This window comes from Marmota marmota, unplaced genomic scaffold, assembly GCF_001458135.2.
Source record: "Marmota marmota marmota unplaced genomic scaffold, marMar, whole genome shotgun sequence".
Classification (NCBI taxonomy): domain Eukaryota; kingdom Metazoa; phylum Chordata; class Mammalia; order Rodentia; family Sciuridae; genus Marmota; species Marmota marmota.
The window spans coordinates 10,268,975-10,296,270 of NW_025999968.1; the positions used below are offsets into that span (position 1 = coordinate 10,268,975).

The following is a 27,296-nucleotide window of genomic DNA, read 5'->3' on the forward strand; positions in this document are numbered from 1 at the left end:
GCTGTATGCTGGACCGGTAGTCAGTGACGGGTATTATCCAATTGCAGTGGTACCAACCTAAGACAGGAGGCTGACGCCTAGAGGTCAGTTCATCCGATGACGGGTAAGGACCATATGTTGAATTGGACTGCCTAACAGGCACGGTCCCTAAGCCACATTGCTTGTTGTTTAATTAAACAAAAAGGGGGAGATGCTGAGAGCCACGGCCGAGTCTGTATGGTCCCTGGCATTTTGCCAACAGTATTGATTGACAGGCGAGGCATTACTATCCGCCTCTGCCGCAACTTTTGAGTTCTCGCACTATTTTGGAGTTCTCGTGGGGATTTCCGGGGATTCCCCGAGAGTTCCCATTGGTTGGGGAAGTGCAGGAGGAGGGATTTCTGAGAGAGATATTTCCGGCTGGGGGTTTTCTGGAGAAGCCTCGTGGCGTTCGGGAGGATTCCCCGGGAGCTGTGTGAAGTGTTTTCCTGCAGTTTAAAAATAAAGTTTGTTCCTGCTTCAGTGGCTCGTGATTTGTGCCCAGCCAGACTGCGGCAATTCAGGTGATAATTCTGGACTAGAAAATATGCAGATTTTTCCTGTTTTCTAGTTCTTCACAGGAAATTGTTTTGAAACAACTCAGGCAACTACTACAAATAGCAGAATTCACTGTCATCTTTTCAATGATTATGGAATTTGTATTGATATTTATGTTTATTTGTGATTACTTGGATTATTCTTGTTTTCTTTCTTTTTTCAAATATTATTAGACACTAGTCAGTTTTATTGATTCTTTTTATTTTATTGATTCAATTTAACTTTTATTTGATTTAACTATCCTTATTACTTCCTTTTATGTTTAATTTTCTGTTCTTCTCTTAATGTCTTAAAGTTCATGCATAAATGACTGATATTCAACCTTGCTTCTTTTTCTAATTCATGAATTGTAAGCTATAAATTTTCCTCATAGCACTGCTTTAGCTAATAATATAAGTTTTAATATACAGTTGTTATTCAGTTCAAAAATGTTAACTTTCATTGCAATTTCTTCCTTGACCTATATATACCCTAGATTACAAGCATCTATCTTAAGAACATGAGATTTCCTAGTTTTATATTTTTATTATTATTTCTAGACTAATTGCTAATGTTCTATATGCTTTTTATGAGTTAGTTGATCCTTTAAAATCCAAAGAGACTTGCCTTGTGACTTAGCCAATTTTTGTAAATGTTCTATATGCACATTTTAAAAAATGTATATTTTACCACTGTTGGAAGTAGTGTATTGTGCTTGTGTGTCCCAATGGGATGAAGTTTGCTGTATGACAACACATTTTGTGTCAGCAGTTTTTAAAAAGAACAGTACTAAAATCTCCCATTGAAATTGATCATTGTCCCTTTACTATTCAGTTTTTATTTTTATTTATTTATATATTTATTTTTTACAGTATTGGGGATTGAGCTCAGGAATGCTTTACCACTGAGCTACATCCAGAACCCTTTTATTTTTAATTTTGAGACAAGGTCTCACTAATTGCAGAGGCTGGCCTCAAACTTGCAATACGATTGCCTCAGCCTCCCAAGCATTGATTAGAGATATGCGCCCCCTCCCACCATGCTCAATTTTTATCACTTTATCATTCATAAAAGTTCCGTGTGTATATATCTCTATTTCATCTGCAATTTGGGTTCTATTTTCTAGACTTATCCATGTGTAATGTCAAGAAAAAGTAACACAACCTTTTAGTTATTACAGTTTTTTAGTAAGTCTTAAGTCAGCAAATTTCTGAGCCCTTCTCCTCTACAGTTCTCTTACAAAATTTTCTTGGTTGTTTTTCCTCTTATTTCTCATTTGAAATTCAGAATTATCTCTTAGTAACAACAATAACAAAAATCTTTTCAAATTGGAATTAGTTGATATTTAATTTAGGAAAAATTGATAACTTTATTGTACCGTGTCTCTTTACATGCATATTTTCCACTCAGGTCTCCTTTTTTTTTTTTAAATACTCTTAATAGGGTTTTAGAGATATTTATTTATTGTTTTAGTAGGAAGCATTGATTTCTAAACTTAGCTGTGAATAAAATCAGGGTAAATGCTTGCTAAAGTGCAGATTCCCAGACCTACCCCAAGAGATTTTGATTCTTTAGTACTTATATAGGGTTCTGATATTATCATGTGAGTGACTTAGGATGAACTTTGAAAACTACTAGTTTATCTTATGTATTTCTTAGTTGTTTTCTTGGGTATTTAAATTTTTTTTTTTTTTTTTGCTATTGTAAACAAAAACTTTTCTTCTATTCTTACTTTCTAACTGACTATGCATACATAAGGTTTATTGATTTCTGAGTTTTGCTGTTTCTTGATAGTTTCCAAAGTACAAGAGGAAAAAAAGGAGTCAAGACAGATTCAATCACAGTAACTGATCTCAGTTAAGGTTATAACTACATATAAAATCGTAGGGAAAGTTTCAGAGTTTAAATTTTTAATTGTAACAGCATTAATTTATTTCATGGAAACAATAATGTATTTTTTACATATAGAAGGTACAAATGTGGTATTTTTAAGATACATAAGGTGTACTGCCCCCACTGCCATTTAACCGCCACAGATTAAAGAGTATATCATTTTTCTTAACTTTGGAAAACACTATTAACTTAAGAAATAGTTCCATTACTATACTGGAAGCTAGCACAAATTATTTTTTAGAGAAACTATTTGCAAGATGGAAATCTATATATTCTTTAGAATATTTATTTCACTCATAAAATCCAAAAGTTTTGCATATCATTTCTGTTTTATATTTTTGAAAAAAAATTTTAGTAAAACATTAGAAAACTAAAAACATTCTCTTGTCCCAGAGTGTCACAACGGAGGAGGCTAGGAAGATGGCGGAGTAAAGGAAAGCTACATCCCAAGTTGTGCCATGGCATGGAGCCAAAACAGTGGATGTATAGCTTCTGAAGGCTACATGGAACTAACCTGGAGGCCACCAGTGCAGATTCACCACAGACAAGAGGGAGAGTGAACAAACACAGACTTAGCTGAAGGAAATCTGAGATAAAAAGTGCTGCCTAATCTTAACAGATTCAGAGGCTGCATTGCATGCTGGTGCTTAAAAATCACGCTTTATATGTCAACCGGCTGTGGAGAGCTGAGTGGGAGCCATCTTGGGACAAGTGCGCTGCCAGAATGGCAATTCTGGAACTTAAGAGATCAGGAGGAAAAAGAAACAAAAACCAAAAAAACAATGACAACATCCCAGCAGTACCCATTTTTGAGGGACCTACGCTGGGCCTTATGAAACAGGAGAAACAGACACACCCAGGGGCATTAGAGTCAGAAGGGTGGAAGGGACCCCAACTCGCCTCTCCTTTGTGTTTATCTTATGTATATGAAGCAGGCTGGGAGTCTCCATGGGTAGGGGTGAATACACTCAAGGACTAAGCTCAGGAAGGCTGTGATCCTGGGCAGCAGACTGGATTTTGTGAGAGGCTCCTTAAAACCAAACCTCCAAAGAGATCAGCTACAGTCTAGCTCTAGGAGTCAATCTACTCACTCCAAAAAAGGGTCTACCCAACAAATCCTGATTAGATCTCAGTCCACTCTCCTGGCAAATGAACAAAATGCCAAGCAGTACATCCTAACCCATCCCACCTCATACTGATAAACAGGGAAGCTGAGTCTTACATCAAACAGCTTCCATCTTAGACCACTTCAATTGGAAGTTCAGAGAGCAACACAAAAACAGGAAAGAATTAACAATTTTTACCCTTTGCTCTTAGTACATTACTTAAGAAGAAATGGAAAGAAAGTCTATTGGACATAAGCAGTGCTCACCTACTCTGGTCAACTATTTCGATTACCTCAGTGGAGAAAGTTAAAGTTCCTTCATTCTTCACTAAGATTTTGGAATTTTTAAAAGTTATTTTATTTTTTATTCTTTCCATATGTGTATATGAGACAGAAAGTGTGCATGCATGTGAATTCTGGCTGTGTTGATTGGTTCAGAATCATATACATACATTTATTTTTTCCCCCCTGATTTTCAGCATTTTTAAAAAATATTGTAATTACTTTTTCCTAGCATAACCTTTAGAGGATTCAGACATTTTAGACTGTATATTTTAGTTTGGTTTTGTATTATTTTCATTTGTTTATTTCTCTTGTTTTTCTTTCTCTTTTCCTGCTAATAGCCAAATTCTACTGTTTTCATTCCTTCTTTCTTGATACATGCTGCTTCTATTTTTTCCATTCCTTCATTATAAAGATTACTTGATACATCTCTTCTGCATTCTCTGTTCACTTTCTGAAATTGTAAAGTGTTTTCTAACTACCTAACATGTTTCCTTTTCCCGTAAATAACTCTACTTTTACCACATTTCAGAACTAATTGGTCTATATAACTCATACCCCCACCATTAATGCTAAATACAGTCATTACTGCTGTGGATGATACAGTTGACACCTGCTCTTTTCTTTCAAGCCAGGTCTAGTTCACGGTTATTGTTCTTACCATTGACAAGTGCTAAATATACCATTCCTCTTTATTAGTGACAATTTGCTTTAACACTGTGTATTGTTTATTGTTTGCAACAGTTGTTATTATGATGTATTTTGCCCCATTCTGTGAGGTGCTGGGAATCTATAGGGACACTAAAAGTTCACAGATTAGAGACTGCTACAGAACTAAACATTCCCTAACATTACTCCAACTTAAAGAAGTAAGGAGACAAAAGTCCCAAACCAACAAGAATAAAAGGAGGAACAATCAGAGGGAACTTAGGTCACATCCTTGGCATTTATGCATACACCCAAAACAGAGAAAAGTCCTAGAAGAAATAAGGTAACTATAAAAGGATATGCACACAAAAAATGATAGGGGTCATAAATTGCAACTGATTTCCATGCATGTATGAGTTTGTTGGAATAACCCAACTACTATGTATAACTATAAAGCTTTTTTAAAAAAAGAAGTAGTAGTAAAATGAAGATTCCAAGACCTGAGTTACACTGCATGAGTTAAAAAAAAAAAAATCATTTACATAGAGCTATTACTTCTGCCTCAAAGACAAATTATAATGTTACCTGCATAGTCTGGAAAGAAAAATCTTCTTGTAAGAACTTCTTAATGTGAGGAATCACACCTTTTGGTAGAGTATTAATTGCATTTAATAACTTCTTAACTTCTAATAGCAGGTTAACTGGAACAAGGTCAGTAGGTATGTCCTTTTTCTGTTTGTCCTACAAGACATTTATCCATTAAAAATTTATACAATTCTACATACTCTCGTTTACTCTAGTGATTAAAACTAGCAAAAGTATTAAAAATAGAGTCAAATTCCTACTATATGTATATCATTGTGACAGACACGTAGAATGCAAGTAAGAATAAGATAGTCTCTCTGTTCTCTAAGCAACTTAGTGAAATCCTGTCTCAAAAATTACAAGGGCTGGGAAGAACCAGTGGTAAAGTACCCCTGAGTTTATTCCCCAGTATCAAAAGTTTTTTTCTTTTTTTTTAAATTACAATATTATATAGATTACTCTTTTCTTTCTGGGTACAGTGGTACAAACCTGTAATCCCAGCACTTAGGAGGATAAGACAAGAGGTTTGCAAGTAAAAGGCCAGTTGCAGCAACTTAGTGAGGCTCTATGAAACTCATCAAGACTCTATCTCTAAATAAAATATGAAAAATAAAAAGGGCTGGGGATGTGGCTCAGTAGTTAAGTGCCTCTGCATTCAGTCCCTAGTACCAAAAAAAAATCCAAAACAAAAAAAAAAACTTTCAATAAATATGATATATAGTATTCACATAAATGTTTTAATCAACTATAAAGTATTTGTCATTGACAATACAAAAATTACATCAATGCATAATGCAGAACTTCTCATTTAGGCCTAGAATTTTTAACAGGAAATATAATAAAAATAAGAAAGAAAAGTAACTTCATAAATAATTCAGCAAAACATCTTAATAAATAAAATTTTTGTATGTGATTGCATTCACATATGTGTTTGTAGTTTCATTTTTCTTGAATTTTCCTTTGAAAAGACAAATGAGGTGGCTAGGGATGTCAGTGGTAGAGCAGTTACCTAACATGTGTTGATCACCAGCAATACACACACACACACACACACACACACACGTGCACACAAAAGAAAAAGATATGATTTCTTTCTTTCTTATCCCCAGAACTGGGGATTAAAACCAGAGCTTCACACATAGTATACTAAATGCTTTGCCACTGAGCATATATCCCCAGGCCTTTCATATTTCTGAGTCAGTATCTCACTAAGTGGCCCAGGCTAACCTCAAACTTGTAATCCCTTTGCCGTCATCATATTAGGTTTAAGGTATAAGCCATCAAGCCTGGCCCAAAATGAGAAATTTCTTAAAACTAACTGTTCAGATGTTTCTGGGAGAATGAATTTAATTTTCTATTAATTTTAACTCACAGTGAGAATTGGTACTTAGAATGATAACTTTGACATATAGTATCAATCATGCAAGAAATATTTAATTATGATCATCTTACTCATTTAGAAAAGTAGACTCATTCAAAAGCTTTTAAGATTATTGACTAAATTTAGCATTACATTCTCATACAGAATTAATCATTATTAATTAACTACAAATAAATGAAAATTAAATTTTCTCTTACCAGTTGACTGGTTGATTTTTCTATCTTATTCTCAGTTTCCTCTTCAGTCTGTTCTTCCACAGTAGAATCCCTACTGAAAATGAGTAACAGAGGTGTTTTCAGAGCATCTCCTTACAAAGATCATGAATTATAGTAGCAATCAATCTAACAACTGAGTTCTGTCTAAAGTTTTAGATAATCCTGGTAAGTATCACATCTCTTTATGGACTCAAAGACGTTAAGGTAGACCTTACTGGACGATGGATGGTAGAAAAAATAGCAAGTTGATATTAAAAAAAAAAAATTCTCATTTTTTTTAAAGATCAGTTCAATATCAATTTGTAGAACCTGACTCAATTCCTAGTCAATAATTATTGTTCCTTCTGAAACATAGCCACAACACTTCTAATATTATACACTTTGCCTACAGATACAGTTCTTTTCACATATCTTCCTATTACATTATAAACTCTTAAGTATACAGATTTTGTATTAATCATTATTCCTTCCGCACCAAGGAGGCAGTAAATGCTTGTGAAATAAATTAATATGTAACATTGCTTAGTATATGAGACAATTCAAGGGTGTTCAGCATTATATGGAAGACATACAGGCAGGCTGAATTTGCACTGTTTGGAGGGAACAGAATACCACAGGGTCTCCTGTGTTATGCTTAAGTTACTTTCTTAAAGTGAAAATAACAGCATCTACTTCATAGAGTTTTATGAGGTTTATATAAATTAGCATTTGTAAAAGCATTAAAAACAGTGTCTCAACATAGCAAGTACATAGTGTATGTTAAAATTATTTTGTTGAGAATGTCCCAAGTACAGCAAGTTGTAGCACATTTTTCATTAGCCCTGGTAGAGAACTTCTCTAAAATTATACTTCACCCACTCCTCATTCCCCTACTAATCAAAAACTGTCTTGTAGCATAGGATATCTAATTCATAATAGACTGCCAAGGTTACATGGAAAAGACTAATGTCATGCCTTTGGAATCTTAACAAATGAGTTTGTTTTTGTCAACCTATTCCTTACCTCACAAAAAATTCTTCTGGTAAAGATTCCATGTTGCACAATGTTCCTTTATAAGTCTTCCAATGCTAGAAAACTGACTTTTACTACTGCTACTTAAAGCTATAAGGAAAGTAATATTTTTAATTAGTAAAGTTATTCTCTTTCTCCCTCCTATAAGAACTAGTCATTAAAACTTTTTGAAACTGCTATAAAAGGAAAATAGTTTCCCCATCCAAACACAATGTCTGCCTATACTTTAATGTACTTATTTTTCTAGGCATAAGTATATTTTCAATTTATAATCATATTGAATGAAAATATTCTACCCCACTTTTTTTTTAGCCACTGAATAATATACAAAAAGCATCTTTCATGTTATTTTAGCCTCCTAGCCAACATTTTTGATAGCTACACAACAATTGGTTGGGGTTTCCTTGATGATTTTCTAATAGTTGGACAAATAGAGTTCTCATGTTTCTCTGTGATAAACTCCATTGTTTACAGCACTTTTCTATATTTATGATTTTTTCCTTTAGATAATTTCTCAGAATTTCTAGGCCAAAATGCATTTTAAGACTTCAGTGCATATTTCCAAATGGCTTCCTGAAGGGTTTGTAGTAATTTATTTCCCATAGAGGTATGAGTTTCTGCTTTATAGTATTAATTATTTTACTTCCTTTTAGTTTAAAAATGACATGTAGCTACTTTATCCAAAATTATATGATTGGATAACTCTATAAATAGAAAGTGGGATGTAAAGAGATCTTATACATCTTTGGTTAGAATACCAATGGATTTTGTGGATGTTTCCTGAAGGAAAAAAAAAAAATATTGAAATAATACAAATGAAAACAAAAAGACAGCATCATTAGCATTCATTTATTTATACAGCTATTTATTCCAAGTTAGTGCCATCTGATCTTCTTTATTAAGTGTTCAAGCCTCTAGACTCAAGTATCTTCTGCTAGGCTGGCTTCCCTGTCTGATCCCCCTTTTTAAGTCCAGAAAGTGTTAAAGCAAGCATATGTATAACTACTGATAAATGTTCTTGGGCAAAGGAAGAAATGAGGAGGAAAAGAAAGGAAAGTGGCAGCAACATCATAAACATAACAGATCTACACTGCTTTGCAGCATAAGACTGGGTAAAGTTTCTCATTTATTCCTTCTATAACAACTTTATTTCAGTAACTAGGGAGCCCGTTTATCTAAATGGGACAAAAGGGCTGGGGTTATGGCTCAGTGGCAGAGCATTTGCCTCACATGTGTGAGGCATTGGGTTCAATTCTCAGCACTGCATATAAATAAATGAATAAAATAAAAGTCCATCAACAACTAAAAAAATTTTAAAAAAAGAAATGGAACAAAAATTATTTTCAAATATATACACACAATGCAAATTGTAAATTAGTATGCAGCACCTTGAATTTTCATATCAGTGCATATTACTATCTATCGTCTTTGATCTGCAACATATGCCATTGTATGTCATTTTTACCAGATCATTACTGATAAAACTTAGCTGTGTCTGGGAATTTTTAAAAAAAATTTGCTATTACAAACAATGCTACATTAAACAACCTCAAATACGCAGCTTTATAAAAATTTGATAGCTATTTTAGAAAGATAGATTTACTACATCAACACTGAATTAAATATATTCCAGAAGTTCATGATTCTGTTAACAAGCAGATTCTGACACTTTAGTTATTACTTCTACTAGATTTTACCAAAATAATTAAAAAAAAAAAACTACTCAGAGGATGAGATGTTAGTTACTTCAAATCTAAACAAACACACTAAATACTTCCTAGGAATATCAAGATACAAGTTCCTCATAACCAAAATCTTAATTATTGTTATCTATGTCTGCCAGACAAACATTAATAGCCATTCTTGGTGTTTTTTTGTTTTGTTTTGTTTGTTTAAATATTATGTTGTCTTAGTCATTGGAGTGAGTATAACAAAGTACCATAGAGTGGGTATCTTATAAACAACAGAAATTCTTATCTGGAGGCTAGAAGTGCAAGATCAAGATGCCAACACATTTAGTTTATGTGAGGATCCCTTTCTGGGTTGCAGACTACTGACTTCCCATTTCTTGTATTTCTTGTAGAAAGCTCTCTTGAGTCTTTTTATAATCTCTTTCATGATGGCTCCATTCCAGTGATATACTTTCAAAGACTCCCACCTTCTAGTACCATCTAATAAACAAATTATAATTTTGTATAGTAGGATTAAGAATGAACAAAATGTAGTCATTATTTGATTTTCTAATTTTCTGTCTTTGTTTAACTTCCTGGCAAGGTCATAAAATGAACTCACCTAGACAAGAGTGGCCAAAACATTTGGCCACAAAGAATAAATATACAGTTGACTCAAGCAAATTATGCATTAAGAATATTCCTATGACTAGAAAAATTTCTACAGAATTTAACAGAAATTTTAATCATGTATTTTCTGTCCCTCCAAACCCACTGTCATTCTGTGTTCTTTCTACTTCACAAAGATCATTGTTAGCACTGGATAGCAATTCACCACAGAGAAGAGTCTTGAAATATATACACATTCCTCCCAATAAAGAAAACAAGCCTGTCTAAGGCATAATTAGCATCTTGTCAGAAGCAGGTTTTTAATTCTATTTACATCTATTCAGTAATTTATTTCTGGAGTTAAATAGGCAAACCTACATAATATATACATGTGCATAACATATATGCACATGTATTTTTTTGAATATTTAGAATGTATCCATAATGCACAGGTTAGGACTTCCCTGACCCTCCACTCCGCCCCGCAAAACAAACAGAAAACATTTCGACATGAAACTGTCCACCTGAAAACCAAGGTGTTATGAACTGGATAGGTAATGCAGTGTAAAAAGCACATACCTAGTATGGGTGTGGCCCCGAGCTTGATTCCCAAACATGTGCATATATGTGTGAGCCGGTGTGTGAGCAGGTGCGCGCGCGCAAGCGCGCACACAGAAAGAGCGAGCTCCCGCGGCAGCGCGCGCGCGCGCACACGGAGGAAAAGGGTGGGAGAGAGAGAAGAGAGAGGGAGAGAGAGGAAGAGAGAGAGGGAGAGAGGAAGAGAGGGAAACAGGAAGAGAGAGGAAGAGTGAGGGAGAGAAAGAGAGAGGGAGAGAGGGAGAGAGAGAGAGAGAGAGGAAGAGAGGGAGGGGGACGCAAGAGAGCGAGCAAGCATGCTTGCCTGTGTGTACGCTAGAAGGAAAGGGAGCATAGGCACGCAGGAAAGCAAGCAAATACCACTCTGCTCAGAAATTTGGGTAGGAACCAAAGAAGCAGCATATACTACTGAAAGCATATTCTCTAAAAGTGAAATATCTTCAGCAAATTAAAAAAATAGTCATTAGACAATAATCACAAAGAAAGAATACATAAAGAGTAGAGAACTTATCTTTTGTGTGCCTGTCTGTACCAATTGATGAGGTCTACCTTATCTATCTCTAACTTGACTCAGTGGCTGCTCATGTCCTCTTAGAAAGGCATACATTTGTAAGGTGAGAGGTAGAAAAAGCTTATGGTTTTAAAGAATATCCTTTCATACAAATGTCCGAATGTCTTCTCTGATATAAGGGCGGGGGGGTGACTCAAAATGGGGTTGGGAGGGAGAACAAGGGAGGAAGATTACCTCTAGATAGGGAATAGGGGTGGAAGGGAAAGAGAGGGAGAAGGGGAATAGCATGGATGATTATACAAAATCCATGTATGAAGATGTGAATTTGGTGTCAACAGATCTTATATACAATCAGAGATATGATAAGTTGTGGTATAAAGGTGTATTAAGAATTGTAATGCAAAAATAAATAAATAAATAAATAAAATTAACCAAATTATCTAAGACTTATCCAAGACAATTACTCTTAACCTGAAGATAAATTCTGTGAAATGTATGGAAAGAAAAATCAGCAATTTGAAAAGTGAGAAAGGAAATTTTATGGTTTGACAAGTCACTTATATAGTAGCTAAATTTTAATATTTGAGAAATAGGAAAGAAAGCAGAATTATAGAATAAAATGGTCAAGCCCTATTTAATGACAGGAATATCTGACAAATGTATCTATATGTGATTTCACTGTCAGGCAACATCACAGAGGTCCTTATGTAAACCCAGATAGCATAGGTCAATCGTTAGACATGGTCCCTTGATACAAGGAAGACTTGATAAATCCAAGATATGAAGCTGGGGCTGTAGCTCAGTGGTAGAGCACTTGCCTCGCACGCGTGAGGTACTGGGTTCGATTCTTAGCACTGCATAAAAATAAACAAATAAAAAATTTTAAAAAATAGATATGAGGTTGCTCAGATAACATGTCATACAAATTCACAGTTGAGTTTTTTAAAAATTTAAAATTGCTATTTTTATAAGTAAGTGATAAAATAAAAGTATGTAAAAAAGTAAAAGTTTATTATTAAATATTATGTACTTGAAATGTACAATGTGAATAAGGCATTGAGTAATGATGTTAAGACAGCTAGAATGTCACTGGATGATAGGAAATTTTCAGCTCCATTATAACCTTATGGAACACTATCATATATGTGTCTATCATTGACCAAAACATTATGTGGCACATGACTATAATTGCAAAGAGAATTTTGTTTTTTTCTGATCTATCTCTGTGACAAAGGTAACATTTCTGAAAAATGGGAGTTGACGCTAATTATAAAGACCTTGTTTTCTGGTTCTGCATAAAGGGTAAAAATTATTTAATATCAATATGTAAATGGTTTTAGCTATAGTAAGGACATGGTATCTAAATGACCCAATGCTGACCACTGCCAATTTGCTACCACTGAATTTCGCTAGCTTGAAATTCTGAAACCTGGGCCAATGAAACTTTTGTTGCATTTGCTATTTATGTCCACTGAATAAACAATCCCCTAGTAAGTCCCACAATGTCAGAGAATTCTTATTAAAAAAAAATTTTTTTTTTTTTTAAGTACTGAGGATTGATCCCAGGGGCACTCTACCACTGAGCTACATTTCCACCTCATTTTATTTTTTGAGACAGGATCTCCCAAAGTAGCCCAGGCTGGTCTCAAACTTGCAGTACTACAGCCTCAGCCTCCCAAACTGCTGAGATTACTGGCATGTATTACTGAACTGTATAAATCTTTTTTGTATCCCCAGTGCCTAAAATAGCACCTGCTATAGCCTTGAACTCACAATCCTCACACTTCAACCTTCCAAATAGCTGAGATTACAGGCATGAACCACTACACCCAAAGAAGCACTCAATATTGATTTAAAGAACAATGTCACACATCCTTCTGCATACCCCAAACCTTCTGGAGACAGAAGTAATGAGGACTTATGAACAGATTGAGTACCTTCTTTGCTAACCCAAAATCCTACTAAAGAAGTCAAAAGGCAGCCCATGTGCTCCTTCAAAAGTCAAGGTGAGGCCAGGCATGGTGATGCACGCCTGTAATCCCAGCAGCTCAGGAGGATCATGAGTTCAAAGCCAGCCTCAACAAAAACAAGGTGCTAAGCAACTCAGTGAGACTCTGTCTCTAAACAAAATACAAAATAAGGCTGGGGATATAGATCAGTGGTCAAGTGCCCCTGAATTCAATCCCTGGTACCAAAAAAAAAAGTCAAGATGATCAGGAGGTCAAGACAGAACTTGTGTTCTTTGGCAGTAAACTTCTCCATGTCCTTTGCTGTTTTTTCCACATCTTTCTAAATACTTTTAAGTACCCTGGGGTTTAGATTTCAGATGTGTCTTCTCTATTCATACTGACTTTCTACACCACTTAGTCTGGAGGCTTTTTGTTTTCCTTTAGCCCTGACCTCTCCTTTAATTACCAATATTAAATTAAATAGCCTGCTTGACATATAACAGATGTTATGTTAGACATTTAAAACAGAGCTCCAGATAACTGCACCTTCCCACAAAATGACTGAAAAGAGCCACTCAGACAAGTCAGGTTAGATCAACACACATACCTGAGGGCAAGAAACAAATGTTCATGGTTTCAACCACTGACTTTTGAGGTGACTTGGTTATTCAGCCAAAACCAATTAACACTTTGCCCTAGCAAATATTGCAACACCTTAATTTGACTTTGATAATTCCTATTCTGCCTCCATTTGTCTCCCTCTATAAATCTTATTACTAACATTTACTTATGTGTCTAATTTATTATCTTTATCCCTCAATAAAATAAAAACTCAGGATTGGAATTGTAGCTCAGTGGTAGAACACTTGCCTACCATTATGAGGTCCTTTAGTTATTCCCCAGCACTGAAGGGAAAGACAAAAACTAAAAACAGACAGACAGACAAGAAAGTAAAATAAAAACTACATGGACAGAATTTTTTGTCTATTTTGTTCACTGCCACATCCTCAGAATCCTTTGAAATATACCTAGCACTTAAGTATTCATTAAGTACATGCTGGATGAATGAATGAACAATTGATCCTCCGTTTAAAATTCTGGTACAATTCTCATGTTACAATATTCAGTATTCTACAAACTCTGCAGTTCTGTAAAAACTATAATTCACATCTTCATTCAGTCTGATTCATTTAACATAAGTTAAACCCTGATTAAAAGAGATTAAAAATTAGTATTTTCAGAATTGAAGACAGCATGTTTTAGGTTTTCCCAGAACAAATAAAGGAACTAGTCAGGCATAAACTCATGTTATAAGATCCTAAGCAAGTGTTGTTTACTCCTTGAAGCCTGATTCCTGAACTATGGAAAATATCTAAGCCAAATATAAAGAACAGACAGTAATAAAAGTTCACAAAGAGATACTTTATGCCAATCCTTGAAGAATGAAGGAACTGGATACTTAAAATTTTATCCTTAAAAAAATGTGTATTCTACAACATTCTCTATTTCTCTTAATAGTACTTATTCTGGTTCCCCCAAAGAGTATAACCTCTTTGAAAATAGTATTGGCACTCAGTAGATATTTGATTGTAGCATTTTTCAATTATATTTTCCTGACAGGTTAAAATGACTTTTTTTTTTAAAAGGTAAAAATGAAGATTCTGACTTTAGGTTTTTAACATTACTGGTGTAAAGTAAGTGTTCTTTATAAAAATACAGAATATAAAATGTACTAAGCCTTTAACTTCTACAAAACTATGAAAAAAACCAAATGTATGGAGGCTGGGGTTGTGGCTCAGAGTGCTCGCCTAGCATGACTGAGGCACTGGGTTCAATCCTCAGCACCACATAAAAAAATAAACAAAATAAAGGTGTTGTGTCCATCTACAACTAAACAAGAAATCTTTAAAAAAAAAAAAAAAAACAACAAAAATCAAATGTATGTATGCGGATAGAATTAATAAAGGCCAAGCAAAATTAATGATTCAAAAATGAATGGAAAAGAATTAACAAATGAAAGTTGGTTCTTTTGAAAAGGTGCATAAAAATGCAAATAAGAAAAAAAGACGTTAGAATGAAAAAGGAAATTTAAAACTACATGGAAGAAGTTAAGAAACTAAAAAACTAAATGCAACTTGTTGTATATCAATACTTTTTAAATCTAGAAAAATTTGGTATGCTAAATATTTTTTCCAAAAATAACTAAAGAAAAGGTTGAAAATTATAAGACTTATAATCTTATTAGAAATTCATAATTTGTGGAAGATCTACCACTATACAATCTACCAAGTTTAATTTATTAGGCCAGTTTTGTATTCATTCTGCATGGATCAAGTAATTCCTATATGATTATCATTACTCTATACCATTAAAAATGAAACACTGCAATTCATTTTTCAAAAGTAATACATACCCAAATTCCAAAGAAGAATAAAGAAAAAATATTGTAAAGTCTCACTTAAAAACATAGATAATAATACCTGAATAAAATATCAAAAAATCAAAACCTACAGCATAGCAAAAACAGGGTCTATTACCACTGCCTGCGTGACCTTGGGCAAATTATTTCATCTTTCCTTTAGTTTTTTTTTTTTCATCTGTAAAATGGTGATTATAACAGAATCCATAGCAGGGAGTTCTTATGAATATTAAATAGGTAGGTAGAAAGTCCTTAGAACAGTGCCTGGCACATGACAAATGCTCAATTAGTCTGTGTAATTATTATTCCAAGAAAAAATGCAACATAATATAAAGAGGAATCTCCTAAAACTGATATAAAATACTTATAACAAGTCAATAGTACAAATTATACTGAGTGTAAAAAATACTAGGCCAGGTGTGGTGGTGCCTGCCTGTAATCCCAGGGGCTTGGGAGTCTGAGGCAGAAGGATCGCAAATTCATCAGCCTCAGCAACAGCAAGGCACTAAGCAACTTAGTAAGACCCTGTTACTAAATAAAATGCAAAGAAGGGCAGGGGATGTGGCTCAGTGGTTGAGTGCTCCTGAGTTCAATTCCCAGCAACCTCACCCAAAATACTGGTCATTCTCATTGAAGATATTCAGTGTTATCATGATTTTTCATATTTTCAAGATTATGCTAATACAATAAGATAATAAATATTGGAAGATAAAGTAATTATTTACCAATGATATAAGAAAGAAAGTCTACAGAATAAACACAACTCTATTAGAATTATTAAGAGAGGCTGGGGTTGTGGCTCAGTGGTAGAGCACTTGCCTAGCATGTGTAGGGCACTGGGTTTGATCCTCAGCACATTAAAAAAAAAAAAAAAGTATTGTGTTCATCACAATAAGTAATCAAAAAGTATTGCCTCATTGTCTTGAGGCTTCACAACTAAAAAAAAAAATTTTAAATTAAAAAAAAATACTAAGAGATTTTGATAAGTAGCCTGATTTAAAACCAAACCAAACAATTAGTATCCATTTCTTAAGAGTAACAACAAAAATTTGTGAGAAAAAGAGAATCTTCTTAAAATTATAAATACCTAGAAATATAATTCAATGGTACAAAATTATATGATAAACTATATAAAATTTCACTGAATAAAAAATATACCCCAAATACTGTTGATTGACTACCTCAGCAATACCTGTATTCTCCTAATTACACAACCTAGAAATTTGGAAATCCTTCTAGAGCAATCCTTCTCCTCAATCTTCAGGAATAGTCACTGAATCCTGCCAAATTGACCTCATAAATATTTCTCAAATTTTTACCCCTTCTAAATCTCCAAATCAATTATCCTAGTTATCCTTTGCAAAGACAGAAGCAAATTAGTCTCCCTATTTCTAGTCTTTCCCCTCTCAAAATCATAGCCCATTCATCAGCCAGAGTAATCAATCTAAAACACAAATTGACTAGATAAGGTCCCAGTTTAAAAACAGAGATCACTACAGCACTCAAGATGGAATCCAAGCACAAGGCCTTTAGTCACCTGGACTGAGCATCATCTCCTTCATCTACTCTTTACCCTTTTTAAGGAATAAAAACATGGTTCTGTTTACCAAATCAGGAATGCAAGTATCACTGACTAAAAATGCCCAGGTTTCTCACAGCTACAAACATGTTTATATTACTAAGCTTCCATTAAATTTGGTGAAGATTTTTTTCATGAGAAAAAATTACTTTACATTAATATAAACAGAAGAAAATGCAAAATTTTGTTACCGCTTAAGTTAAAATGCAAGATTCAAAAGAAGGCTCACACACACAGAGTTGGAGCCTTTTGCAGGTGCTAAAAATGGTGATGCTTACACCTGTAATTGGAGGTGAAAGTGTAATACTACCAAAATCTTAACACTCCATTTACCAACACCTGTAACTAACACAAAATAACTGTCAAGCAATAATTCCTTTTTTTTTTTTTTTTTTGGTAATGGGAATTGAACCCAAGGATGCTAACCACTGAACTACATCTCCAGCCGTATTTTCCATTTTGAGTCAGGCTCTAGCTACTTTATGGAAGCTCATCTTGAAACTGTAATACTCCTGCCTCCCCAGTAGCTGGAATTACAGGCATATGCAGTACACACTCCATAATTCATTCTTTATGTTGATTAACTCAAAGGTCTTGCAAGATCTTATATGACCTCATCTCTGTATCTCTACCACTCATTCTTGCTCTCTACTCTGTATTCCTAGTATGTTGTCACATTTCCACTTTAAAGTCTTTGTCCTCGCCATTCTCACCAACTAGAAACTTTTTCCACTAATGAATATAGCTTTTTCTCAACTCCTAAAAGTATTTCCTCAAATGTTGCTTCTCCATGAGGTAACAATACTCTGTTTTCCTCCATCATTTTCCTTATTTTTCTGTTTATTATAGATTTCCTACCAGAATGTAAGTTCTATGACACTAAGATTTTTGGTGTTTATTCACTGAATCTCTAGAGCCTAGAACAAGTACATGGTAGAATCTCAACGAATTAATTTATTGAATGAGAAATCCTGTCAAACAGATCATACTTAGATTTTACTTTAAGACTGTAACAGTGAGAGCCTGCCTGGAGTCACATAGTCAAAGATGAAGCAATGATCTGTAAAAAACACGGTTCCATTCTTTACAATCACTGATACTTTCATTTATGTGGTGAATTCCTAAAATACTTTTTATTTAGGATATTTACCTTATCAGACAGTTTCTTCCTAGCAAGGGGTACTTCCACCTCTTTGTTCCCAGACTGGCAATGCCTAACTCATAAACATTCAATAATTATTTAATATGGAAAATGAATAAATGCATAAATAAATACATTAGGTACCCCCAAACTTTTACATGAATGTCTCAATGGTCCAAAAAATTGTCAACTATCCTATTTAATTTTAAATCGAGTTTTAATATAAAAATACAGTGTGCCTTAACAAAAGTACTGGCACAGAAAGTTTCTTCAATTGACAAAACGTGATTTCCGAATTAAACGGACTTGTGCTGTATCTGCACAATTTTCTACAACCTGGTTTTTAAGGTTTTATTCGTCATTAGCATATACTACGTTGAAAGTTCCAGAACCAGTTACTCACTTCACTCTATACACATGCATATTACCTCTCAACAAAAAATGCAAAGTGTCATTTTCGCCATCATCGAACTTTACAAGACATGCTAGACACACAGACAACTTCGCTTACAAAAATTAACGCTGAGAACATCCTCCGGAGCAATACCTGGCCCAGGCGTCCCCGAGGTAGCTTTCTGGAGGAAGTTTGGCACTAGTGTAAGGGCATAACTAACTTGCTGTAGAACCCCAGGTACCACACACAGGTCCTCTAAGAAATATTCACTCCTAGGCATAAGGGGTGGTTGCAGCAAGACTTAAAATTGAGGCCCCTCCCAGGCCGCGTCAAAATCCAGGACCCAAAGATTCTTCTCCTCAGATCTCCTCACCGTGTCTAGACTAGGGGAAAGCGACCATTTCTCTGGTAGAAGATGATGCACAAAGAAAAAAACTGGCCCTCCACCGTCAAGGCCGAGGAAACACACAAAAACAGAACACACTACTTAGTAGTCAGGACCGACCCCCGGAGCCTAACCGCCCCTCCACAAGTTAAGCCGCAATCGCGTTTATCGCGAGATTTCTCGTCTTCTCGGAGCTCAATCTGAAACCTCGCGGCCTCTTGTGTAAGAGGGGCTAAGAGGCCGCCTCTCAATCCCTTTCACGGACCCCCAGAGCACCTCGACCCCTAGGCCCACCCCTCCCCGCAGACCTAGCAGTCCCCCAGAGTGTCTCGAAACTTCCGGAGCTCGACCGGAACCGGAAACAACTGGGAGTGGGTGGAGCCGCAAAACGAAAAAGCGCGGTGAACAGTGGAAGCCCGAGCGGACTGAGACTGGGCGGCTTTTAGACCAGTACTGCGAACTGGACTGTCCCGATGGACCCCACCGCCTGCTTGAAGTCCTTGCTCTTGACCATCAGTCAGTACAAAGCCGTTAAGTCAGAAGCGAACGCTACTCAGCTTTTGCGGCACTTGGAGGTAAAGGATTTCGCGGCGTGGGACAAATTGGGTTCTCCGTCCCTAATAATTACCACGGATCCTGGTGTGGCCGGGGAGTGGCGGCCCCAGCTTGGGGCAGAAAGGACAGCTCTTCACTCTCTTAACTGTCATTTTGTATTATGAGGGCGAGTGAGTATAAGCGTTCAGGTGGCTGCAGCGAGAGAGGAGGGCCTACGGAGGACTCCAGGAAAAGAGCGGGTGGGAAATTTGGGCCCACTCATCCACACCACTCCTTGGTGTTTTCATAGTTTTTAATTTTGCCATTTAGGTAGGTGATATATTTCTGATGGTGAATGCCTTGTGCAGCTCTCAGAAAAAAACTGAGAATGAAGAAATGGGTGTCAGCGTGAAAGGGGATTATCCATTCTTCCGAACTTCCTCCATACTTTGTCTATATAGACCCATGCAGAACTTGAGCTTTGAATTTTTTATGATTCACAAAGCTAAGTTTAGTTGATTTTTTTGTATTATAGTTATACATAATATTGGGGTACATTTTGCATAATCATACAAGCATGGAATATAATTGTCTCTACTTGAGTCGCTAGTATTTATTCTTTCCCCCTCTTTCTCCCTCCTGTTTCCACTTCCACTATTGTAGTGGTCTTCCTTCTATTTGTTCATAGTTTCTTAATTGGTTCTTTATAGGCTAAGCTGATTCTTGATGATGGTATTTCACAACAGTAACCTTGTGACTAGAAATTAAAAGTAGCATTCAGATTGGGCCTGGTGGTGCATGCCTGTAATCTCAGTTACTTGGGAGGCTAAGGCAAGAACATCATATGTTCAAGACCAGCCTGGGCCTGACTCAAATTTTTTGAAAAGGTCATAGTTCAGTGGTAAAGTGCCCTGGGTTCAATCCCCAGTATCCAATACACAAAAAGTATGGTCTTAATTTTCTAGAGGACTATAGTTATCAGTAGGTAAAAGAGCAATGCTTAGAAGGTCTGTACCTCAAAATATATGTTCTCATTGTTTGTATTTTCATCTTTTGACTTAGTGTTTTTTGGCTTACAGACTTTATTTTAGTAATACTGTAAAACCCATACTCCTTGAGAACAGATAATGTGAAACTCTTAATACCAAAGCTTTCAAAGAAAACTAACATGGGTGAGGGAATAAAAGATCAGAAAAGAAAGATTAGAGGGATAATAAAGCAGACAAAGAAAGATTAGAGGGATAATAAAGCAGAAAATTTTTAAAGTATTTAGAACAGATTTAATCTAATTTTGAAGTAACTAATGGTTTTTCTGTCTTAATATAACAAGATGCTTAATAATGAATAATTTGTAAAGCGTTTTGGAAATTCATGCTTTCTGCCAGCTGGTTTTGTTTTTCAATCCAAACTTTACATTGTGACTCTCCTTTCTTTGTTGGTTGTAAGAAAGGAATGAAAAATTGAATAAACAAAAATTAAATTTTTAATGCCTATCCTGGCTACTTAAAATTCTTTTTTTAACTATTTTCTCCGTTATCTCTTACTTTTTGGACTTAGGTCTTATCTTTGCAAAGGAGCAATCCATAGTTATCCTTGAGGTTTCATTTTTTTCATTCTCCTCCCTCAAAGTTGGTGAAACTAGAATTCATTTATAAAATAAATGTATAAGTAATAAAGGGCAAATTTTCAGTCTAGGGTTTTGTAGCGTGTTCAATATAGTATGGAAGACAAATATTACTAGATAATCAAAAGTTTGCTACTGCATGAAAAAGAGGTATAGTGTATGGTAGGCTACAAGTCAACCTAACTTATATGGTGTAAGTGACTTAAGAAAAATTGACTGGAAGAATTTAAACTAAGATCCAAGTGATTACTGTAGCTAGTGAAGGAGGATTAGATAATCTAGGATGTGTGAATTTTTTCATAATGGGAAAGAAAGTGGCAGTAGCACTTTGAAAAAACTGAGCTTATTATTTGAAACGAAGAAGAGGTGAAAATTGCCAACTCTTAACTAACACATTTTGTATACCATTTAATAGGTAATTTCTGGACAAAAGCTCACACGACTGTTTACCTCAAATCAGATACTACCAAGTGAATGCTTGAGTTGCCTTGTGGAGCTACTGGAAGACCCAAACATAAGTGCTTCACTGATCTTAAGTATTATCAGTTTGCTGTCTCAACTAGGTAATGCATTTAGTTTCTTTCTTTCTTTTTTTTTATTCCCAGTTTTTGGAAAATATATTAATTTAATATTTTCTTTCCTTTTCTTTTTTTTTTAGAGAGAGAGAGAGAGAGACTTTTTTTAATATTTATTTTTTAGTTTTCGGCGGACACAACATCTTTGTTTGTATGTGGTGCTAAGGATTGAACCCGGGCCGCACGCATGCCAGGCGAGCACGCTACCGCTTGAGCCACATCCCCAGCCCCTAATTTAATATTTTCTATAGTCCAAATTTAATTATAAATTCCCTTGGAGAACAAGTCACATTCAAAAGATTTCTTCATTGCAGAACTTTTCAGAGTTACTATGAATTGTGAATCTTTAGAAAAAGGATAATATGTCATTTCTTAAAATATTAGGTCAAGGAATCAAAAGCATTTCAAAGATTCCATGTTTTATAGGAAAGAATGCAGTTTGGGAAATGTTAAGCTGCTTTGGAATTTATAAACTACAAAAATCTGTACCTACATAATGGCGGTATTGAATACACCATTCAGAAAATCATAGTTACCAACCAAAAAATCATTTTTTCTGTGATAGACATTACAGAGAATTTTGAACTAGGGATAAAAATACTGTTGTTGCTTTTTCTAATTTTTTTCCCTTTGCATTTACTTAATGATTAGCCCCCACCCCTCATTTGAGCATGGGGTGGTGGGAGTGGGATATTTCTTTGTGTAGTTGTAAAATGAAGATAAGCTTAATAAATTCAAGTGATATGGAAATACTAGCACAGGGAGGCATTGTCCAATAGAAGAATAGAAGTTTTTTTAATGATAGAAATTTTTTAGGTCCTTATTGTCCAGTCAAGTAAGTACTTGCTACACAGGGCCATTAAGCATTTGAAGTATAGGTACAATACTGAGAAACTAAATCTTTAATTAATCTAAATCTAAATAACCACATACATAATGTAATGGCTTTACCAAATTAGTAAGCCTAGTTGTAGAGTAAGATGGGATGAGTCTTTACTCATTACCACAGCTCTTCTCATCATTGCATTCACCTTTGGGGATGAAATCTCATTTTTTTGGTTTGATATGTATCTTTTTAGGTATTTTTCTATTTTAGGACAAATGATTTTAGATATTTAGATGGTTGTTTTCAATGCAGTTGGTGTTGTAGAGCACCAGATGTTTTATCCTATATCAGTATAATTCTAGTAGCTGTCTGCTACTATAATTAGAGGGTGCTATAATTTATGTAGCCATTCTCCTAATGGTGATGTTATTTTTCAACTTTTGCTTCTAGAGTCAATAGTGTGCTGGGCATGGGGGCATTGATAGTGAATGCCTTTGTGCAGATCTTATGGAAACAACTGCTGAGTATGCAGAAATGGGTATCAGTGTGAGAGAGGATTATTCATTCTTCTGAACTTCTGCCATTCTTTGTCTATACAGCACAGTGTAAACCAGTGACTACCTCTGGGGTTTGATCTCTAGTACCAAAAAATAAATAAACTCAATAGTGCAATGAACTTTTTTTTATGTAATTTCCCTCAAAAATTCCGAGTAAGGTTTTCAGGTCATTTTAAAATTGGATAGCCATTACAGGAAGTAAATTGCTTTTTTTTTTTTTCTTTCTTTATATACCAGGGATTGAAACCAGGGGCCATTAACCATTGAGCCATATTCCCAACCCTTTTTATTTTTTATGTTTGAGACAGGGACTCACTAATTTGCAGAGCCTGGCATTGAATCTCCGATATGCTTGTTTCAGCCTCCTTAGCATCTGGCTGGGGTGCGCCACCTGCATAAATTGCTTTTAAAACAGTTATACCTCTTCTAACACCCACCAACAATTTAGGTGCTATTTCAACATTTAAATATACTAGACAATTTTTAAGTGATAATCTTTATTTTAAGTTATATACACTTTAATAGATTTATATTGTAGAGGCTTTCTGGTTTACAACAAAGTCAATGTGATAATCTGTTAATAGCAATATTTCTATAAGGATATAAAATGAGTTTTTTCTTTGATATTAATTTATTCTCCATAGAGAAATCATTTGAGTTTCTGAATTGGAGGGTGTTGATAAGTAACCATATTTTCACACTTTATTTTCTTAAATGACAACTTATGTGAAATAAATTTAAAATTACTTTCCCTTCATTCATGAAGTCCATATTAAAAAAAAATATATATGAAGAGAAGGGAGAGTGGAAGGGAATAGGAAAGACAGAATAAATCGGACCTAACTTTCCTAGGTTCATATATGAATACACAACCAGTGTAGCTCCACATCGTGTACAGCCATCATGTACAATGGGAAGTTATACTCCATGCATGTATAATATGTCAAAATGCACTATACTGTTATGTATATCTAAAAATAATTTTTAAAAAATATAGTTTGTACCATTTTATTTTAACTTACAGCTGTAGACAATGAAACCAGAGATTGTCTTCAGAATACATATAATCTGAATAGTGTGCTGGCAGGAGTGATCTGTCGGAGCAGCACATGCCACAGTGATTCAGTGTTTTTGCAGGTATGCATACCCACATAGTATGCTGTAACACTTATTTCCAGATCAAAATTGACAAAATCTGTTATAAACTGTTAAACTCTATATGATGATATAACGACATGATTAGGCATGGTTCTTTTCATAAAGAGCTGTTTGGACACACATGTAATTGTTTCTAGAGAAAGGAATTTTACCCATACTACAACCATTCTTGAAGAAACCCAAATCTACTTTATAACAGATGTCTGCATTTTGAAATGTAAGCTATTCATATTTAAAATGTAATTTGAGTTGGCATCTAATCTCCATCTATTGAGGAAACATCCTACAAAAATTAAAGCTATGGTCATAGTTTTATTTAGTAAAGATTGAAAACTCTTAAATATATGAAATTTCATTGAATCTAAAATGTAAGCAATTGTAAGATGGAGAAACATCAGCAATTAAATTGGCATGCAATTTTAGAATTGATTCAATTTGAAAAAATCTTTTAATCGGTTAGTGAGCTATGTATGTGTTTCACTCCCTATTCACCTGTAGGATGATTAAGTGAACAATGTTGATGATTATGTTAGTTTTATGTTACTAAGTTTTCAGAACCTGAGAGAGTACACTAAAGACAAAAGGTTTACTGGCTCACAGTTTGGGAGGTTCAGGAGCATGGCATCTATATCAGTTCCGTTCTGACAAAGGCCCTTATGGCTGCAGTCACATCATATCAGAGAGCAATGGCAAGAGCATAATCATAGTGAGATAATAGGGCCAAGCTTGCTCCTTTTGCAACCTTCCTCTCTTGAGAACTACCGAAGAGGACACATGAGAAAGATTTCATGTACCCAGTGACCCAAACACCTAGCACCAAGCCCCACCTCTCAGATGTTCCACCACCTCCTAATAGCATCAACCTGGGGACCAAACCTTTTTAAAGGTTTTTTTTTTTTTTTTAAAAAAAAAAAAAAAAAAAAAAACCTTTAATAACAGTGAACCCCTGAGAGATACAATTATACCACTTCCAAATTGTTAACAATGGTGATGCTTTTTCATATAGAATGTGTAGAAATGTGTGAATTAAGTGATAAACTCAAAGCTTCCTATTAGTCTCATTACTTTGTATGTGTTTGAAATTTTAAATAAAGGAAAAAATATTGCTCTAAGAAATGACAAAATTCTTGCCCTAACCTTTGCCTCTTCAAATGATGACATTCTCATAATATGTGCAACTGCCCAGTCATGTGAGTAGGTACCAATGGGTTTTTATGTGTTTATATTCATACGTATTTTTTTATTCTTAGTGCATTCAGCTTCTGCAGAGGTTAACTTATAATGTCAAAGTTTTCCATTCTGGTGCCAATATGGATGAATTAATTACATTCTTGATAGATCATATGTGAGTATGCACTAAACATGTAACCAAATAATTTATTGATTTATTTTTAAACTAAAATGATGTGGTAGATTAATTTTTCTTAGGTTTTTTTTTTTTTTTTTTTTTTTTTTGTACTTTTTAAACTAAGTGAGACTGACTCTTATTTGGTCCTCTTAGATGATTTTAAAGATCAAAACAGAATTAAAGAAGAACTGCTTCAATTTTCATAGCTAGGAGTCATGAAACATTGGTTTGGGCAGGAAAAAGTTAATGAAAGTGGACATTTTGTATATATGCTTAATCTTCTTGATAGGAAATATTCAATGAAATAGCACATTGTCACTCTGACAGTTATTTTCATATTTCTATGATGAAGTTGACTAATTTAGTTTCAAAGAGTGAAATAATTATTAATTACTATTCAGAGCTTGACAGTCTTCAGATGTTAAACTTTTTAAATATAAAAAGGAATTAGATATATGAATTAGTTTATCATTTTGATTGATAGAATGTATTTAATCCTTTTTGTCTGTTTTTTTTTTTTTTAAACACCAATATAAAATAACAGTCAATCATCTGAAGATGAGTTAACAATGCCTTGTCTAGGATTATTGGCAAATCTATGTCGGCACAATCTTTCTGTTCAAACACACATAAAGACTTTGGTAAGAAGTTTATTTTTACACATATTTTTCTTTTTTTTTTTTTTTTAAAAAAAGGTTAATTTAAGACCATCCAGCAGATACATCAAAGTTAATGTAGTGTCAGATTATCATATAAAGACTTGAAATATTCTAGTTTTATATATGTTATTTCTCAAAGACGATGTAAGTTCAGAATTAATGCAAATATTGATATCTAAAATGTTTCCTTCTCTGTAGTATTCCATTGTCACATGAAATTAGGCAAGAATTGTTAAGTTATTCTGTGCTAATAATGCAGGCATGTCACTAGCACACCCATTTACCTGAGTCTGCATTGTCAAGGACAACTCCTCCAGAAAGGTCCATGAGTAATCACCTAGTATCAACTATCAGTACTTGTTGTAAGTGAAAGCATCCAAATAAACTAACAGAATCACATATAGAAGTAGAATAAATTGGGAAAGTTGATTGATTACTTGAATTGCTTTTGAACACATCTCTACTGTGCAATATTCTGAATTACGTTTTTGATTTTAAATTAAATGCTATTAAAATTGTTCAAGTGCTGGGTTTTATTGACCTAGTCTTACTTTGGAAGTGGAGTTGATTTTTGAGCCATTAAAGGGTTTGAAAGGTTTTTAGAAAAAGGAAAGCTTCCATGTATGGGTGGGTTGGTAGGTATACACACCTGTTTTTAATTTCTGAATAAAAAATAATGTCCACATTCAGAAAACACTTAAATATAATAAATAATAAACATTTGCTCATAATTCCTTACATAGAAACTGCTCTTTATGAAGACTGTACTTATCTATACTACTCTTAGTAGTTTATGAACTTACCGATCTTACCTCATGAATGGTCTCATAAGTCTAAATGGTAATTAGCAAATGAGAAAAGTTCATTGCTACCTCAGAATAAGATAAATTGTCTAACTGACTGAATATTTTCTTGCTTTATACCACAATTAAGAGAGTTCCTCATTACTGTTTTTATTAACTTAAATAGTAAAACAACTTCCCGTAGTATTTAAGCTTTTTCCTTTCTCTGTATCCATTTTGAACTATTAGAAGCGACACATTTATTATCTGTGCATTATTTGAAGTGACAAAGCTTGGGAAAAAT

General features: G+C 34.5%; 2 protein-coding genes across 12 annotated transcripts in view; one reads left to right on the top strand and one right to left on the bottom strand.

Moving 5' to 3' along the window:
- Positions 1-19,285, bottom strand: part of Dzip3 (DAZ interacting zinc finger protein 3) — a 92,383-nt gene extending 73,098 nt beyond the window's left edge. Inside the window, exons 1-5 of one of the 11 annotated variants that reach the window (XM_048803357.1) lie at positions 18,698-19,188; positions 18,160-18,223; positions 7,667-7,765; positions 6,647-6,719; positions 5,069-5,224 (exon numbers count right to left, since the gene is read on the bottom strand). In XM_048803357.1, coding sequence (XP_048659314.1) covers positions 5,069-5,224; positions 6,647-6,719; positions 7,667-7,698 — 261 coding nt within the window. In that variant the 5' untranslated portion in view covers positions 7,699-7,765; positions 18,160-18,223; positions 18,698-19,188. Of the gene's footprint in view, positions 1-5,068; positions 5,225-6,646; positions 6,720-7,666; positions 7,766-18,159; positions 18,224-18,661; positions 19,189-19,237 lie in introns of those variants that run through there. The other 10 variants (XM_048803364.1, XM_048803356.1, XM_048803359.1 and 7 more) reach the window with 10 other exon arrangements.
- Cip2a (cellular inhibitor of PP2A) overlaps positions 19,231-27,296 on the top strand; it is a 35,545-nt gene continuing 27,479 nt past the window's right edge. Inside the window, exons 1-5 of the mRNA XM_015478545.2 lie at positions 19,231-19,504; positions 21,503-21,650; positions 24,070-24,182; positions 25,454-25,548; positions 26,096-26,192. Coding sequence (XP_015334031.1) covers positions 19,403-19,504; positions 21,503-21,650; positions 24,070-24,182; positions 25,454-25,548; positions 26,096-26,192 — 555 coding nt within the window. The 5' untranslated portion in view covers positions 19,231-19,402. The remainder of the gene's footprint in view (positions 19,505-21,502; positions 21,651-24,069; positions 24,183-25,453; positions 25,549-26,095; positions 26,193-27,296) is intronic.